Source organism: Malaya genurostris, chromosome 2, assembly GCF_030247185.1.
Source record: "Malaya genurostris strain Urasoe2022 chromosome 2, Malgen_1.1, whole genome shotgun sequence".
NCBI lineage: Eukaryota > Metazoa > Arthropoda > Insecta > Diptera > Culicidae > Malaya > Malaya genurostris.
Window position 1 is genome coordinate 9,100,611 of NC_080571.1, and position 19,673 is coordinate 9,120,283.

Consider the following 19,673-nt stretch of genomic DNA (forward strand, 5'->3'; position numbering starts at 1 on the left):
ACCTCGTGTACTGCACAACCGGTCGATTTCAAGGAATGAACTGCGTCCCCAATCCGATCCAAATTCAACTATTTTTCTGGAATCTTTATTTATTCGATGAAAGCAGGTTGGACCGCGCCGAAATTAAGTGTATTTACACGCATCTCAGATACATCAGACATAAAATTACAAGTATCTGTTGTCGCTCTGTTAGTGTCTTTTCCGTGCGCATGAGTTACTGCACAGATTCAAGAAGAGCAAAAATTACTCAGCGCAGCCCTGAGATTTGTTTGTTTAAAAAAAAATTCCATTCGAAAGTATATCGTTATCTTATTCTATTGAAAACAACAAGTGAATCTCCATTCCTCAATTTGTTTTCACTTACTACGGACTGTTACACCTGCTATCATACCACATAAGCAGTTCACAACTAGTCAGTTTTGTCACGAGACGCCACTGCAAAAATGGGTTTCACTCACTTTCCTCAGAAATATCTTGACCGATATTCACAAAAATAAGTTCAAATGCAATCTTATGGTCCCATACAAAACTCTCAAATTTTGTTCGGATCCGACTTCCGGCTCCGGAATTACACGATGATAAGTGTTTGAAATATTTAAACCGTCGTTCAAAGTATGAAGCTAAAATCGTATAAAGTCTTTTAAATTTGACTAAAAACTAATAGGTTCTGTTAGTTGATGGCAATACGAACCGACTTCGATTCCCGGATGTTTTAGTTTATACTAGTTTGTACATAAACAACCTTTTTTTCTGTTTTCTTCCAAGAATAAACAATTTTTTTTTATGCATACCACTTTATTATATTTATATAAGAGTACGAATAACATGAGAAAGGTATCATTCCTCCACTAGGTAGACTAGAACTGGCTTTTGTGTATTGTATCTAATTGGTGTATGACTTGCATTCATCGGATTGACAGTCTCCAGTCGTTTCATATATTACTGTCACTTGCCTCGTGAGGTCTGTTTTATTCATCATCGGTACATAGTCTTCCAAAAACAAGTTGTCATCTCATCTAATTATTAAAAAATTCAAAGTAAGATACCTTCGGGAATGGGCAGTTTTCTAATTTATAAATATACTTTCCCCTAAGCAAAAACAGTCTGACGTTCATCATCGGATGGAAAAATAAACCAACTGTTTATTATCAATGGTTATCAATTATTCATATTTATGGTATAACGACGTTTCGAGTAATTGGGGGAGCCTACGAATACTGTTGAAATTGGAAATAAATTTCATTAATGAATTACGGTACCCCGCATTGCTTATGTTAAAAATTTCCATTGCAAACTGATGTTCCTTATCTTCTATTCTTCGATCTTTAAAACTTGCGCTAATAATCGGCTATAGAAACGTTCCAACAGAATTTAGCACCTTTACAACCCAATTGAATGCTGGCTAATTTTAAGATTTCCGCGTTTTGTCCTTCCCTCTCGCGGTCTCGCATTCGAAACCGAGCACGAAGGTGAGATTATGTGAATCATTGTTTAATTACCGAGTATTATTTTTCGTCCCTTGCAGATGCTAATTCCATCGGCCTCGCAAAACTTTACCGTCGAGAAGATCCTGCCATCGACGGAGACCACTTTCCTGGCCCTAAGTGGCCCTCGAGGACTTACGATCCTGGAGCTGCCTCGCCGCTGGGGACACAATGGGCAGTACCAGAACGGGAAAGAGTGTATCATTTGTCGGTAAGTCCTCGTTCAAAGGAATGATAATTTACTCGCAATCGCTGAAACGATTGTGGTAAAAATGGCGAAAACGCGAAGCGTTGGGATTAAACTTTGTGCAACGATAGCGCCCGGGTAGCGTAAACTACGAACAGGGTTTAAGAAAATTGGTTGAATTTCCATAAAATAGCAATAATATTAACACCGAGTTGACTTTCGGCGACACACCCGAATTATATAACTGGTCGCAACGTACCGAACTCTAATAAACTGCTCGAAAGTAGCTTCCAGCAATTGACATGAGCCAAAGTTGTCACGAGTCAAAATCAAACGAGAAACAGCCAAACTAAAACAAAGCTCATAGTATCTGAAGGAAAAAAGCAGTCAAATTCCACTGGAGCACAAAAACGTTCATCTAAATTTCATTTGATTTAATTTTAATTAGATTTTGTGTTTAACTAGCAAAATCTACACTTGCTCAATCTGACTTTCTCTCGTTGGCTTTCGACACATGCTTCCTCGTTGGGGCCAAAATCTTTCGAAGCACACATCCGATGCCGGAGCTTATGAGCTTCCGATTTTCCACCGGCACTAAAAAACTCATTTTGTCGAAGCTTCCAACAGCACTTCCCATCCGAAAACACTTCCTTCCCGGTGTTCCCTCGCTCACCCCCGTAGCGACAGCATCATTCGAAATGTTTTATAAGTTAGAATTGTTTTCCAGCCAAACTTCACTCCCTCCCACTTTCCAACAACAACGACCAAACGAATTAGAAGATTTTTCCCGGGCAATGGAAATGGGAGAAAGACATCATATATTAGCTTCGGCTTCACTTCACACCACGACCATGGGGCTGTCATCGCATGTCATATAGATATGGAAAGCAATGTTCAGTCTATTAAGAAAGTAGCTAAGGCCACGCGCGAAAAACGAGTGATTATTTGACTTTGGTGGAAATTTGAAATTTGCTCGGCTGCAGCCGGAGGCACCGTGGAATGTGGGCTTTGGGATTGGTGGGGGAAATAAAAATATTACAATCATGAACACTTAGAAACACACCCACACCCCGAATGATCGCATCGTTCTCCTCATGACACAGTAATATGTAACTATTCTCCATCGAAACGCGACTGCAAGTTCATAAACCGAAATACCAAAAACTCCCCAGCATACAATAGATTCATACAATACGAATGGTATTTGGTGAGATTTGGAGGCATTTAATGAGTATGGAAACGGCACCAACCGGGATGCAAAAGAGCATTTGGCGTTTCTAAATAAAGTAAATAAATAAACATACAGAATTTCGCTCGAGTAACCAAAGCCACTGGGGATGGGGGAAGACCGTCGAAATGCAGTCTGAAACTAATGATGATATCGAGTGTGGGCTGGTTGTGTAGTTTGTGGCGAAGTAGCGAAGTGGATTTAAAGTTTTTATATATATTCGAGTAAAACAAGCTCGGAGAAATCTCTCCACCCTACCCCCGGTGCGATCTGAAGCAGACAGCAGGGGAACGGTAGGAATAGAATTTATTTCCAGCGCATATCAAACTGCAAAATAGGAACTGCTGCATTGCTATTATTAAAAGATTATAAGAGGCTGGGAATGGTATTTCGGTGTTCGAGTGCGAAAAATCATCACCCGGAGCTTTCGCACACTGGGGAAATCGGGACGGAATATGATTCCATTGTTGAGTATGATTTTTCAATATCTTTTATTGTTGAAAGATAAATAGCGTGCGGTAATTCTCAGTTTTATTTGGATACAGGTGCGACTAATTTATGTTGTTTTTAAATCAAAGCTAGCGTTTTGGTCAATTGGTTTCTCGACAAAACATTTATTTTGCGTTAAAGACCAACGTTTTGAAGGCTAACTGCTCAGTGCTTCGTTTAAGTCGATGTGGTGGTGGTAAGTGCTTGATGTATAAACAATCATTTATTTTAAATGTTATTCCACACTGGACGAAAAATGTTTTGAGTCGTTTTACCCTGAAGATGAAGGTATAACTTTCGAAACGTCAGGGCGAGAAATCAATTGACAAAAATGCTATCTTTGATTTCAAAATAAAAAGTAATCTCTGACGAATCCTCTGGTGAGAGAACGCCAAAGCTGAAGTGACCATAAGTTTAAGAGGTTGTTGTCAGTTTCATTTTTTGCAACGAAAATTTTCATCGAGTGACCAAAGATATAGGTGGTCGATCGTTGTCATGATAGAAAAAGACTGTTTTTGCCTTTCTCTATAGAAAGGTATTAGAATTGCTGGAAAACCCGACTTTCGAACGAAGCCTCGGAGACCCATAGTGTTATATACCATTCGACTCAGTTCGACGAGATCGGAATGTGTGTATGTGTGTGTACTTTTCGAAGATATTTTTGCCGCTCAATTTTCTTAGAGATGGCTGAACCGGTTTTAACAAACTTAGGCTTGTATGAAAGCTATTGTCGGGCCATTGATCAAGTTCGAGGATCAAATGGTTGTGACTTTTGGTTCTGGAGAAATGATGGTATAAATGATGTAACCGACAAAACGTGTTGTTTTTTACCGCGCAAGTTTCTCGGAGATGGCAGAACCGATTTTAACAAGTCTAGGCCCGTTCGAAAGCTATTATTAGGCCACTGATCAAGTTCGAAGATCAAATGGCTGTGACTTTTGGTTCCGGAGATATGATGGTATAAGTGACGTAACCGACAAAACGCGTTGATTGTTTACCGCGCAAATTTCTCGGAGATGGCTTAACCGATTTTAACACGCTTAGACTCATTTGAAGGCTACTATTGGGCCATTGATCAAGTTCGAATATCAAATGGCTGTGATGGTTCCAGAGATATGATGGTATAAGTGACGTAACCGACAAAACACGTTGATTCGATCTTGAAAAATTACTATGAGATTTCCTGAATTAAATTTTTTTTATGTCAAACGTCTTGAAATTGCATGAAACGTAGAAATTTAGTGTCATCTTAAAAAGAATTTTATTTTTAAATCGACTTTCTGGGACTTAGAAACGTTTTGAGAAAGTCAATTTTCCGAAAAAAAATTTTTTTCAAGATGACACTAAATCTTGACGTTTTAGGCGATTATAAGACTATTGGCATCAAAAAAATTTTTTCGGTTTCGGAAATTCCATGTGCCACCCCTCCCCTATGGTGATTTTTCAAGATCTATGAAAATTCCACTAAGTAGACTAAGAAGGGTTCTTTTAGATTAGCAAAATTTTTCTCAAAGTTAAAAATCAAAATCTAAAATGAGCCCAAATTAGTGTCAGAAATTATTTTATAAAAAGATTTAAAAAAATCATGAGACTATTTTGAAGAAAGAGAAAGGCATTATCACACCACTAGGTGGATTAAAAGGGTTTTTTTAATTAATTTCGGCCTGTGATGTGGGTTGATCTTGTATCACAATTGTTTTCTCTTCATGTTGTTGTCAACAGCCCATTCTATTCGCTAAATAATATTTTCTCGAAATATGGGCAGTTTTTGTTACTTTTTTGGAATTATTTTCAGATATTGATGTTTTCAGTGACTTTCCTTCAATTCAATCGAAATCCACAAATTGATTTTTTACGTATCCAAGGTTGTAGGCCGTCTTTAAATTTGTGTATGCAATACTTTGAGGTTTTCTGCAACCACCCATGTGGTGTACCAGCGGTTTTCTGTAATACATGGTTTGAATTGATCTACTAATACCTTCGACAGCCCACCGTCCGCGTATATCATGTTCAACGTCAAATTTGTTGAAATGAAATTTAGTCAACTAATTCGTACACTGGTGTTCTTCCCACCTTTCAAACAATTTTCTAACATTATTCGAATTAACTCACGTAGTGAAGTCATTTTTTAACTCTCCATATGAAATGAATTGCTGTCTATAACGATTATGCATCAGTTGTCGGAACAGCTAGAAAACCAAAAGGGGCTATACCTGGGTTGAATGGCGGGTGAGGCAACACTTCACATTTCAGTGTTTGAAGATAAATAAAAGCTCGTTAGTTTCCGATCGCTTCTGTCGTAAAGATAGGTTCAAACGCGTTAATGGTAGAGTTCTTTTGTGTTTCTCTCGGAATCTTTTTTTAACTCATAATAAACGACAATCTCCTGGTCTCAATGCATAGAATAACCTTGGATATTGAGCTTCGATATTTATGATGTTGCAACCTTAGGTAACTCCTCGATTTTCGACGTTTGAAATTCTCGCAAGAGACTCATTTTTCATCACAATACGAGTTGAAACCAATCTTTTAATTTTGTCTTTCAGCGTAATCCACAATGAGTAGCACACCTTTTCTTTCATTATTATGACACACAAAACATTGTTCTAAGATTTGAGGGCGTAAGACTCCATTTATATTTGGCAATTGTGTTTGTCCACAAAGTGTTCTAATTTTGGTATTTTTTGATCCGCTGATTCTGGTTTTGGACCAAAATTTGGTTTTGAAAAATCAATTCATGACAACTAGTTTTTGAATACGATTTCTGACATATGGCCACGTACGAACGCCATACGGTCGGTCTAATTTTTGATTACTTTCTCGCTCGAAACGGGCTGTAGTTCAATGATAACACGCCTATTATTGTCCTCCAAATTGTTGGGCTTATTTTCCTATACTAGTGACTTAATATAGCCCCTCAAAAATAATCAGGAGGAGTCGGTTCACATGATCTAAGCGACACATTTATGGAGCCTAAACTTGAGATGACACCCGACAAATTTCACGTTCTGTAGACCGTCCAAGAACGCCAACGCTTGAAATATTTCGCAGACTGATGAACGTATATTTTTTAATTGTGTAAAATCTATTTTTGGCGATAGTACAAACTATGCAGTTATGGTCGAGCAAGCCAAAGCTTCATCACTAGCGAAACGGTAAAAAAGGAAATATACCGTGAAGAATGTCTAAAAGGGCGATTGATACCACACCTACACTGCCAAAAAAATTTGAATTTTACAGGTGACTCAATCCGTCATACGATGTAATTCATAAAGACCTAATTTGTCAAATGACGGAAAATTTTATTTGTTATGACTTAATGTTAGATGAGCTTGAATTTTACTGGTTTCAACTGTAACTTCCGTTCTGCTAGCAGGTGCGACTGTATGAATTTAATGCACCGTTTACCAGCCAAGCAGATGCATGCTTCTGTGGCTCAGTTGATTAACAGACGTACTTGCGATCCAATGATTCTCGGTTGAAGTCGCGGCGGTTGCTATCAGTATTATATTTTTTTTTATTTCAATGAATTTCATGTCATGGAGTTTTAGACACAATATTAAATGTTCTTCCACGTAAATTTGCGTGAGCTGCGACGCTCCATTTATGTGCATCTAATAAGATGTAAAATCACAGAATTTTTTTTAAGTGTGCATCTAAATCGGTTGTAGAAAAGTCTGCATAGATCCCAATGCACAGTGGTCCGGATCCACAATTTAGGGGGACAAAAACATTTGTGGCTTAGCCTTATACTTTAGAGCTATGATGTCTTCGGAACAAATGGTCAGTGGAAGATAAGCCATATTTTGAAGCATATGGTATTAGGGTGGTTCTAATTATTAGGGTGATCCAAAAATTATTTTCCGTATGTGTTGAGATAGAGGACTGCGTCCTTCGGCAAAATTGTAGGAAAACTTATATCAAGCAATTTTGTCGAAAACACTATTGTAGTATCTCTAACGGTTTTAGTGTTACAGCTATTTTAATAGATCAACTTAGGGTGTTCCTAAAAAAATCAGATTTTTTGCTCTAGCTTTCTTAATATTCACTTCTCGATTTTGGTGTCTTTGAATATCTTTTAGAGTTTGTTGAAACCAATTTTTTCATGACTAGCGCATTCAGGTAGCGTTTTCTGAACCGAAGTTATGAGTAAAACTAGTTCAAAAACAGATCATTTTTAAACTGCTATATCTAACATTGGAGCAAACGAAAAAATAATCGGTTTCTTTCATTTGATAGAAAATACTTTCGAGCATGTTTATAGAAAAAATGGCGGAGGCGATATTTTTTAAAATTTGTTTAATTGTGTTCAAACATAGGGTTTTTTCATTGAAAAATGCTCTTTCATGTAAGACATTTATTAGCTATACATATTAAAATAAGGTATTGCTGTCTTCTAGTGTGTTAAAATTGAAAATGTGTAATTCAGCTGCATAATCGGGAAGATGGAGTACACTCACGTTGGTTGTTACTCTATTCGATAATGCTATTACAGGATCAGACGTTAAAAGAAATCGTTTGAATACATCCTCTAGATTCACTAAACGATTGAAGTTCTGCGGATGGAACTGCCTATACTTGCGAATTGATTTATTTCGACTCTCTTGCGCTTCCTTACTGTACATACCAATAGGAAGCAAAGCATGTTTTATAATTGCAGTCCCATGCACCAGAAGTTTATGCACGGTTGGCGACAGAGCATACCATCCATACAGCTCCACAAAACGAATTCTTGTTTGTTCCGCAAAATTCCAAATTGATATTTGTTTGGATTATTCTCATTTGTTTCAGTTCTTGAAAGATTCAGAGTTTTTCCTGAGTGCTTGCATATGCACCAAGCTTGGAGTGTATGCCTGTTATGTCGTTTAACACTTTCGTATCGTTCAGGCAGAACACTAGCTTCGTTGATACAAATACTTTCCCCAGTACTGTGGGAGAAAGCTCTGCCATTTCTGCAGTTACTTTGTCCACTTCCTGCTGTTAGTTCCGTGTTTTCCTTTTGAAAGATTATTATTTTGGGCAGCAAAGGGAAACAGATGAAGCATAATTGTTGTTCCAGATTATCCAGCCTTCTTGCTCAACAATCAATCGCAAGGGAACCAAACAAATAGCAAATAATGTACAGTAAGGAAGCGCAAGAGAGTCGAAATAAATCAATTCGCAAGTATAGGCAGTTCCATCCGCAGAACTTCAATCGTTTAGTGAATCTAGAGGATGTATTCAAACGATTTCTTTTAACGTCTGATCCTGTAATAGCATTATCGAATAGAGTAACAACCAACGTGAGTGTACTCCATCTTCCCGATTATGCAGCTGAATTACACATTTTCAATTTTAACACGCTAGAAGACAGCAATACCTTATTTTAATATGTATAGCTAATAAATGTCTTACATGAAAGAGCATTTTTCAATGAAAAAACCCTATGTTTGAACACAATTAAAAAAATTTAAAAAAATATCTCCTCCGCCATTTTTTCTATAAACATGCTCGAAAGTATTTTCTATCAAATGAAAGAAACCGATTTTTTTTTCGTTTGCTCCAATGTTAGATATAGCAGTTTAAAAATGATCTGTTTTTGAACTAGTTTTACTCATAACTTCGGTTCAGAAAACGCTACCTGAATGCGCTCATGAAAAAATTGGTTTCAACAAACTCTAAAAGATATTCAAAGACACCAAAATCGAGAAGTGAATATTAAGAAAGCTAGAGCAAAAAATCTGATTTTTTTAGGAACACCCTAAGTTGATCTATTAAAATAGCTGTAACACTAAAACCGTTAGAGATACTACAATAGTGTTTTCGGCAAAGTTGCTTGATATAAGTTTTCCTACAATTTTGCCGAAGGACGCAGTCCTCTATCTCAACACATACGGAAAATAATTTTTGGATCACCCTAATAATTAGAACCACCCTAATACCATATGCTTCAAAATATGGCTTATCTTCCACTGATCATTTGTTCCGAAGACATCATAGCTCTAAAGTATAAGGCTAAGCCACAAATGTTTTTGTCCCCCTAAATTGTGGATCCGGACCACTGTGCAATGGCTGGAGTAAATTTAAAATTTGGATGCTTGGTGCTTCTTACGAAGATATTCAATGCCATAAAAATGATCAAAAATCACAAACGAAACCTTATGAGTTGGTCAAGAAAATGTTTAGACCTTATAACCGAAATTGGGTCTATCATACGGACAATGATTCGAAGTTTCGAAGCCGTCTGTGACGTGCGTGAAAGATGGAAAAAGGCATCACCATCTAACAGCCCTACCAATTTCCCGACGAAAACTCTATCGAAAGTTTCTAGATCAACATGATGAGCTAATTCCAGGAAAGTCAGTTCTCAAGCTACTTCAAAGCTATCTAGAAATTCGGAAGATTTTGTGTTTTCTTCCAACAAGCGAAGCCTGACACGATGTCGACGTCTAAATAATTAGATTTAAGCCGGGGTAAAATAAACGATATAATAATAATTGTCGACGTCACGAATGTATCATGTCATTCTCTGTGATGACGATGACTACATTTCTTTCGCCAAATTTAACTATTCTATTTCAATAGACTTGGTTTTTCTCAGCTTACAAAACATATGTAAGCTGGCATGTGAGATTCGCGCTTTATGTTCTGAACCCGAAGCCATCAGATTATGTTCGTAAAACTATGTATAAATGTGGTTACAAACTCATAGAAATTGATCAAGGAGTAGAATTGAAAATTTGAAGAATATGAGACATAAGCAAAGAGCTTAGACACACGTCCCGGGTTTACGGTTCAATGCATATGGCACTGGTCTTACAAGCCAGTTGTATGCTCGAGTCCCGATCTGGAAGGATTCTTAGTGTCAATAGGATCGTATCACCAGCCATGCAATGGTTCTGTACACTCTGAATCGGCTGCGAAGTCTGTTGAAACAGAAGGTCAAATTCCACTACATGAATATAATACTAAGGCTTAGCAGAATTGCAAGTGACCGGGAAAACCGGGAAAAAGTCGGAAATTTGATTTCATCGGGAGAAAACCGGAAAAAACGAGAATTTGAGTGTAAAACCGGGAAAAATATTACTGGCCCAAATATGAGTTTGATTTGCTCAGTGAATCTATGTTTACTTTTCTTCTAAAGGTCCTCAACTATCCCATAGTAGGATCACAAGAATGTCGATATTATTGTAGATGAGAATGAATTGAATTTAGCTTGAGCTTGTGGAACTGATAGATCCTAACTTCAATAATGTACTGATTCAAATAATGCAATCGATATTTCCCAAAACAATTTCAGGATTTATATTGCTTTCGATATAAGATCTGTATCCTAGCCGATTAGTTCTAAAGTGATATAATATATAAACTAATTGAACTAATCATTGCTTAGTTTCAAACCCTGAATAGTATTGGTTGATGATCTGAAGTCAAAGTCAATTTACTACAAATGTTACGTTGATCTGCTAGAATCAGGCCAATTGTAAGAGGATTTCTCATAGAAGTTAAATTTGTTGGGCTATTTGGAAATAAAACTGGTCAAAATCCAGCGGAGAGTTCATCATAAAGAACTCGCACTTTTTCATTATTTTTCTGGTTACTGCACGAGAGATACTTACAATTTAGAATCCCTTTTATGAAAAAATAGATCGATATATTTCGTGTTTTTGCAGCTATCATTTGATTTATTTGCTCATCAACGCATTGAAATCGCAAACATGTTGCATTCAAAAAATAAGACGATGTGACGGATGTATCTGTTGTTCATTAACTAATACATATAGTTACCAAAAACAATGTTGTTTTAGAAGAGCCAGTCGTGACAGCCCAACGGTTTTGCTAAAATTTAGCTATATGTATATCTCTTGATTTTTGTTGAATTTTGTTGCATGAGAATTGAATTTTTTTTTGTCTCATAGGACATTGTTTATAATTGGTTTTATGGTTTGCATCACAATCACAGACTGATAATTCATCTGAATTTCATTGAACAGACGTATTTGCAAGCGAATTATCACAATTTAAACAGCGTAATATGACAATTTTTTGTACCAATGTATGATAGATGCAATGTAAGATATTGTACCCAAAAAGTACTTGAATTCTCAATTATTGGGCCTATTATAAATGTTATTTTTTGAACATGGGATATTTGATTAAAGCTTGAATTGAAGGAATATTACGAAAAAACTAAACAGAGGCGATTTGAGTCTATTCCAAAAACCGTGAATTTTAATCTCGCAAACCGGGAAAATCGAGAAATTGAAATCGGCTATTCACTTGCCAACATGGCTTAGCTTAGAGACACTTAGTTATCTCACCCGTTGGTAATATTCGTATAGGAAAAGCTCAATAATGTAACCGAATGAATATATGCCTACTTCCGGTTGTTCCCGAATTTACCCAGTGCCAAATTTTCCCACTATTCCCAACCGATCTACACTCGAATTTAACCAATGGCGAAAGTTTCTCACAAGATTATAAATTTGATCAAAAAGTGTTAAACACCGAGCCATGCTCGTTCGGCTCCGGCCGGGAATAGAGGAGGCCAACTTTTTCGAAAATTCACCAACCCAACGTGAAACACGAGAAATTAAATATGTACAGTCGAACAACAGTAAACTCGAACCGTTCTACTATACTCGCCTGTTCTCGTCCCTCCAAACTCCTCCAAAACCACCCCCCACCCATTTGCAGCCATTGATTCTCACTGCGGTGGCAGACAAAAAATAGACCAGCACTTCTCGGAAACAGGCCGAATCGCAAATAATTCCGCACAAGCATTTTCCATATTCATAATGTATTTATGTTGTTTCGAGGATAATCTTCTAGTTTATTTTCTCCAAATAGAATGAGGGTACGACCGACGCTAACCGGTCACCACCAGCGTTTTCTCCAGTCGTGCGACACCCGAACCGTGTACGGTACTGACCGTCATTAGAAACGGTCTCTGGATGTGATTATTGTACGATTTTCGCGCAAAGATTCTGCCAGCGACTAGCCCTCTGTAATTATTTGATCAAAGCAAATATATATATCATGCACATTCGTGGTAGGTGTGCGGGTGGATACTTTTCTGAACGGAAGGATTCTACTTACGTGATTATTGTGGTAGCTAAGCGGTCAGTGCAGATGCGGATGCGGACGAGAAGCTGGGCCCGAGGATCGCGCGAGAACCCTGAGGTTGAATCTGCTTGCACGGAAAGGTTCCCTTTATCAAAGTTGCTTCCTTCCCAGACCAAATTTAGTATGTGCGTGTATCCGATTGTTTAGATGGGAGGAAACGAACAAAATACGAACGGAGTCCTGATTTTGATTCCGTACCAACGGTACAAATCTCTTTTTGATATGGAATTGGACCTTTTAATATTTTATTACATTTTATTTGTCTGTCCGACCGACCATTCGGACCTGGCGAAGGTAAAAAAAAAGACATAATTTATTCGCGTTTATCAGCGTACGTTTCTGCTGGTAAAAAGTAAAATCACACTTGAACGAATTATGTCTGACTCGCTTTGATATCGGAGAACTCCGAAGGAATTTTCGGGAGCTTTGAACATGATATGTAGCATTCCACGAATCTCGGAGCATGGGTACTGAGTACGATGAAACACGTGAAGGATGCTCAACCCAACTAGGAGTTCGAAAAAATCACCCTCTAGCTAAGTCTACTCTCTTCGCCACAGAGTACCCAGCATTAATAATATGCTAATGAAAAGATCTATGTTCGCATACAAATATATGTGTTCTGTTGGCGACGAAAAAACAAAGCACATATCGACTGAAACAGTAAAGTCTCTCAACCACCTCAATTTCGTTATCAACAGTCATTTCCTACGACATTGCTTACCACTTCTCTTCTGACACACTATCTAGATATTGACACCCTCCAGAGAATGGCAGTTTGAACTTTTCATTATTTTTAATAAATTTTAACCCACTTCTTGGCGTTCGAGATAACCTCAACCTCAAATGGGATTTTTCTTGGGAAAATGTTGTAATTAGACGGATGACGATAACGGCAACAAGCCGGGTGAAAGTTGATTCTTTAGAACTTAGAAAACATTCCACACTCCCCGTGCGGATCTGTCCTTGTTGTAGATCTGCTCGTTTTCCTGGTGCAAAACTTCGAATGTTTACTGTAGTGAAAAATTATGGTGACGAAGGGTTCGGTTGATGACAGTGGAAATCGTCAAGATTTTTCTGCTGAACATTGAATGATACATTTTTGTCGCTATTCGAAACAGGTTGTTTATTATGTTGAAACAACAATCATAATTTGTGTACTTTCAGATTAGATTAGTGACATTAACTTAAAAATCACCCATTCGAAAAATTCGCTCAGCTTTGTGTAATTTTTTGAGACGGTTTCATCAGTTTCATTCCACTAACCGCTCAAACAGAATGAATGTGAGTTGGTGACCAGCATTTTTTGAAATAGTGAAATTGTGCCATCCTACAAAGCTCGAAGAAACTTATAAAATTCCATTGAATCAACGGCCCCAACAGATTCAATTAAATAACAAAAAATTGTGTACGAGACACGACCGATCATAATGACATTAAAAATGCAATTTTGAAAATCTCTCATCAACAGATTCAAATTTGAAAAATAGGAAAATAATTGTGAAAAACTAACGTTACTATGGCCGTTTTTCATTGAAAAACACTGGTGGCGTGGATTACTCTGATTTTGCACTTACGAGCAGAAATGCAATATTTTGACGGTGTTACATTGTTTTTTTTTGCGAAATTCGGCTTCCGTTCGTAAATAAAGATTTCACGACCAGAGCAATCGCAACCTAATCTAATGTTCATCGAGAAATAATATAATTCCATCTCCAACTCACCTAGTGAGAAGCGTTTAAAATTAGGTAATTCTGAGTTTACTCCATAAGTCTTCAACAATCCCCCCCGCTCACGTGTAAATTTCTTATTTTGCTTACCGGGCGAGAGTAGTTAAAGTGGTGGACCCTAGCAACACAATCGCTCACCGGTAAATCAAATGCAGTGAACACCCACACAAAAGGACATATATTTAGCAAATAAGGTCCAGAAAGTCTATCGCCAAATGTTCTCATTTGGCCTGCTAGTTCCCACAGAATCAACAGATTCAATATACTCAAGCGAACACGGTGTGCAACAGATGGAACAAAATGACACACCACAAAAATCAAACATCCAGCGATCGACAAGATTCCTGCTTCGTCGGCGGCTGACTGCCGATTAAAGTTAAGATTGTAAGATGGCATATAATTATAGATTCCTTTCTGTGCGAACGTTCATGCGTTGCAGAAGGGAACGAGACTTGTTCTTGCATGACGTAAACACTACCTATAGCGAACGAAGCAGATCTATTACTATACAAAATTCTAGGTGCAGTCCAACGATCGAAACCGTCGACTGTGCACGATAATAGGATCAATAGGATGACATCATTTGCCCTACTGTGATTGGTTGGTGAATACATAGGTCGATTTTATCCAATTTTTCAATAGTATGCTATTGAAATACTTAAACGACGTTACCATGACATGTTTAAGTTAAGTGTTTCCGAATCGATTGGTAGTTGAATTATATAAATCCATCCACAGATCATTGAGTTTTTAGTGTTCAAAATTATGACAAAAAAGCTAACGCGACTCTCTAGTTTTTTTTATTTTAATTGACACTGGCTACGTATAGTGAAGAATAAGGCATTTTTGATACCAAAATAAACGAAAAAAATCGTTGACTGGGACTTTAACTGATAAACTTTAGAAAATCGATCATTTTTTCTTGTGCGTTAGACGTCCAGCTCGTCGTGGTGAGAATCTTCCACCAACAGCAACAACAACAACAGACCTTATGCGTGGTATAATGCCTCAAACGGTCAGATCGCCTTCCGGACGTTGTGGCGGGTAATCCTTCAACTTGTTACAGCAACAACAGATTAAAAGATTTGGGAACTGAATTTTGGATTCGATTCTGAAACTGAGCTGAGCTGAAATAGATCGCCCGTAGTTGCACTTCGTGATTGACCGAATGAGTGGAAATGTACAATGAACCAAGAAAATGAAGCTTGGAAGAAGCAAATCATTTTCACTGTACATACCCCCTCACTCCAAACTTTTTATTAAATGATGGAATGTTAGTCCGATACTCGTTGTTTCTAGAGACCGCGGGTACCACTGTATCTCCACGAGCATCACGGGACAGGAGATTTGTTAGTAGGGAGGGAAAGAGATCCGGATATGTTTTGGTAAACAATATGATCACAACAAAACCTGATTTTCGATACTCAGGAGAAATATAATAAGTAAGAAAAACATAAAATATCTCCAAGGGACGATCTCACCAGTATCCCTTTTCTCCTGCTCGCTCTGCTGTCAGCAATGCGAGATGAAACACGACCACTGAATGAATAAAATAAAAACACTCGCTGCAGACCAACTCTACACACTTTAAAAAAATCCTGTGATTTTACATCTTATTAGATGCACATAAATGGAGCGTCGCAGTTCACGCAAATTTACGTCGAAGAACATTTAATATTTTGTCTAAAACTCCATGACATGAAATTCATTGAAATAAAAAAAAAAGATACTGATATCAACCACCGCGACTTGAACCAAGAATCATTGGATCGCATGTACGTCTGTTAATCGACTGAGCCACAGAAGCATGCATCTGCTTGGCTGGTAAATGGTGCAGTAAAATTCAAGCTCATCTAACATTAAGTCATTACAAATAAAATTTTCCGTAATTTGACAAATTAGGTCTTATTGAATTACATCGTATGAGGGATTAAGTCACCTGTAAAATTCAAAATTTTTTGGTGTGTAGACCTTCAGTATGAATGACACGATCGACTTGTAAACTTTCACACATTCACTAGAAATCTGACAACACCGACAATGACATGCAGACGGCGCTTCGATCGGTTAACAGGTTAACATCGTTGAATTTTGGAGCGGTAAATTCTTACTTTTCGCCACAATACAGGTGTGACACACTTGTCACACCTGCATTATCACTCAAAATAACTATTTCAGCCAAATTTTTAACTATACGTATCAAACAACACATTGAAATTATACTTTTCCGAGAGCAGCACCTGGACACCAAATCGCACTCCCAGTGATGCCAACTCTTCTCAATTTTGGATTGGATTCTGAAATTGAAATTGAAAGGTTTCAAATTGGGTTCTGGTTCAACTGATTATGAAATTAGAATTTAGTTTCATACTTCCAGTTTCAGAATTAAGTTACGGAATGTACAGGATCATAATTTAAAACTATGATTCTGGAATTGAAATCTAATTCTGGATTCAGAAACTGGTTTCATGACTAGATTTTGGAAATGAACTTAGTTGCTTAATTTATGTTCGGGATTCGAATCCGGAATTCTGATTTAGGACCTGGAACAAAACTCAGAATATGGATTTTGGGATCTGAATTCTGGAGCTGAATGTTTGATTTGAATTCCGAGTGAATTTTAGTTTTGAGTTTTGAAACTGATTTCTGAATCAGAATTGGACTCAATTTTATAATTTAATTCCTGAATCGATTCTTTTAGATTTGTTAAAATATTAATAATATATAAATAGCCGCTAACCAGTCAGCGACTGGCATAATAGGAAGGCAGTAAGTGATTATAAATATATTCTCCTACCCAGTGCTTGAGCGGAAGAATAGGTATAGAGCGAGAAGACTAGTGTTTGTGGTCCGATGAACAGAGAAGATGTTTGGACATGGGATACTGGTCGTGAGGCGGCTAGGATTTAGACCATGATCGATGTACGCTTTATCATACCCAGTCGTGTGTTATAGCTGTGACTATCACAAGGCTTAAGGTGGCGAAATGGTAGCTCGTATGCACGGAATGCATAAGAACGCAGGTGCGAGTCCTGTCTCTGAATGTGTCTTTTTCCTAAAAATCACAAAAAAAATTGTGAAACGAGCAACATACGCCATAGAATCAAATATTATCTGTTCTATAAGCTGTGCGGAGCAGCATGAAAATCGCAATTAGTCGAAAACTGTTTTGGGCTTGGGTTCGAGTGAAGCGTGCCTGGTTGGGAAACAGTACCGAGTTCATTCATCACACTGTCAAACATTCGGTAAAAGTGAATGTTTGGAGGTGCTTCTTACTACGTATATTTGGTTGTTTGGAGCTTTGCATGCAAAATTTTAATGCAGCGAGAATGATCAAAGGTCTGAGGTCTGTCGAGAAGTTATTCGAAAGTGATAACAGATATTAGAACCTGAAGGAGAGGACACTGACCGAAAGTATCGAATTCCCCTCTGTTGAGCCAAGAAGAAGGAATAGAGTAATCTACTAGACAAGATTTTAATAGCAAAAGTACAGGATGCGTTGGTATTGAACACTTAATTGAACTAATTCCTAACTACTAAATTCTTCAAATGTTCCTCAGAATATAACCAGCTGCTACTCATTCACATAGCACAACTTATTCATTTTACCAACCGGAAACCGAACAGTAAAATATTTAACAAATCACCTCAGGGTGTTAGACTTACGAGATTAGTCATATTTGACGGGTCCATTTTTGAATTGGTTCCCTCGAGAGCTTTCAGTGATTTTTTTACCGAAAGTAACGAACGTCTTCAGCCAAAATCTTGAAATTTCATCAACCGAGCAGCAATCTCATCAATCCTAATCGCAGCTCGTAAAATACACAGAATCTAATCCTTTTAGCGAACTCACCAATCTACATCTCCCGAGATTGGTACTTGCCCAGTAGTGGCACAAGGTATATTTTTAATGCACCCTGGTACCGAGCCGAAGTGAAATTACATCAGACATCGTAAAACAGCCCACCTCATTTCAGGCTAGAAAATGGTGCGGTAGGAGTGTGACAGTTTTTTTTTTCGGTCTCAATTCAACCTCAGTCTTATACATAAATCATAAATTACGAAGCACATCCGCACTCGATGGAACAGTTTTTCCGGCGTACCGTAAAAGGCCAAATGCATCGAGCAAATCTCACTCGACTCTGTAGAAGGCCAGATAATCTTCCCGGTTGTGGTGAAAGTCGTAAAAAAGTGCCAACCGTTCGGCGCAAAAGGGTCAACGAATGAACGCGCGGAAAGCAGTGCTGCACCGAGAGCAGGAGATTAACAAAAATACGCATATTTATAACCATGTTCAGATCCGCCCATCGGTTCCTGAAAGGGGTGAAAGGGTTATAAAAAAAAACGAGCTATCTCTCGGATTTTTTCTACTCTTCCTCCTCCGGTGGCCGTCGATTCAGGCTGCAAGTGTTCTTGCGTTGATTGTGAAGTTAGCTTATGCATAGGCACGAATTTTCGGCTTCAAATGAATGAAAAAAAAGGCCACGTGAAATTTAGTCCCGCCGTCGTTCTTACAGCGGCCGGTTAGTGCCGAAATCGGACTGAATCGAGTGGAACAAGTGCAAGATTGGCCGCGGGGAGGATTAATGTACTACTAGGAAAATCACATGTTTCCGTTGCAGAGAAGTGCTCGCCAATTTGTTTGAGTGATTATATTATTTACTTTGTGGATTTTGGGATGTGGGAAACCTAGAACGAACTGATATCTAGCACTAATGGAAGGTTTCATGTGTAGTCTTATTATAAAAATATTGGAATCGTTTTGGTATTTCATATTTCGGTAAACCAGATAATAATTAAAATCATTCAAAATAGTAATTACCGCTACTAACATTTGAAAAGACTTTATTCTTTTCGAGATTGCCAAAATGATCCTTAATTCAAAGCACTTTAATGTTATATTCAAGGAAAACATCTGAAATACAAGACAACATTCTGTTTTCAGCAGAACAACTAGGCCTTTCATGTCAGCATACTTTCGATGCAGACCTCCGCCGAAACAAATCGCCAGCATTCCTTGTACACGAGATTTTATGATTTACCGTCAATCTTCCAGTCGGTGGTATTTTTTCCACTCAAACGTGACGCAAGGAAAAATGAGATTCAATTAAAAATCCCGCTCCCTCCGGCTATAAAATAAGCCATTTGTATACATATATGAATTCTTCCTGCCTCCTCCAAGAAACAAAAGAAGAATGATATGTGCTTCTGGAAGATCAAAGAAACCACCATCAGCGGCAGCTTCTCGCTGTTCTTTGCTCGTTAAACACACATACACATATACAAATACAGCCACCGAACCAAACATCGAGGTAAGAAAAATCTCTAATCTCTGATTACCCCGTGTGCCGTTACTGTACGTGTGTGTATGTGTGGGATCAGGAAAAACTTTAAATTAAAAATAATGTCACGGATCTGCAGCTCATTTTTATCGCCTCGCCGCGTCCGCC

At 37.9% G+C, this 19,673-nt stretch overlaps 1 protein-coding gene across 1 annotated transcript in view; it reads left to right on the plus strand.

The window, feature by feature from the left end:
- Positions 1 to 19,673, plus strand: part of LOC131428917 (nuclear pore complex protein Nup88) — a 124,443-nt gene that overhangs the window by 36,135 nt on the left and 68,635 nt on the right. The window contains exon 2 of the mRNA XM_058592977.1: positions 1,526 to 1,695. Within this exon, the coding sequence (XP_058448960.1) occupies positions 1,526 to 1,695 (170 nt within the window). The remainder of the gene's footprint in view (positions 1 to 1,525; positions 1,696 to 19,673) is intronic.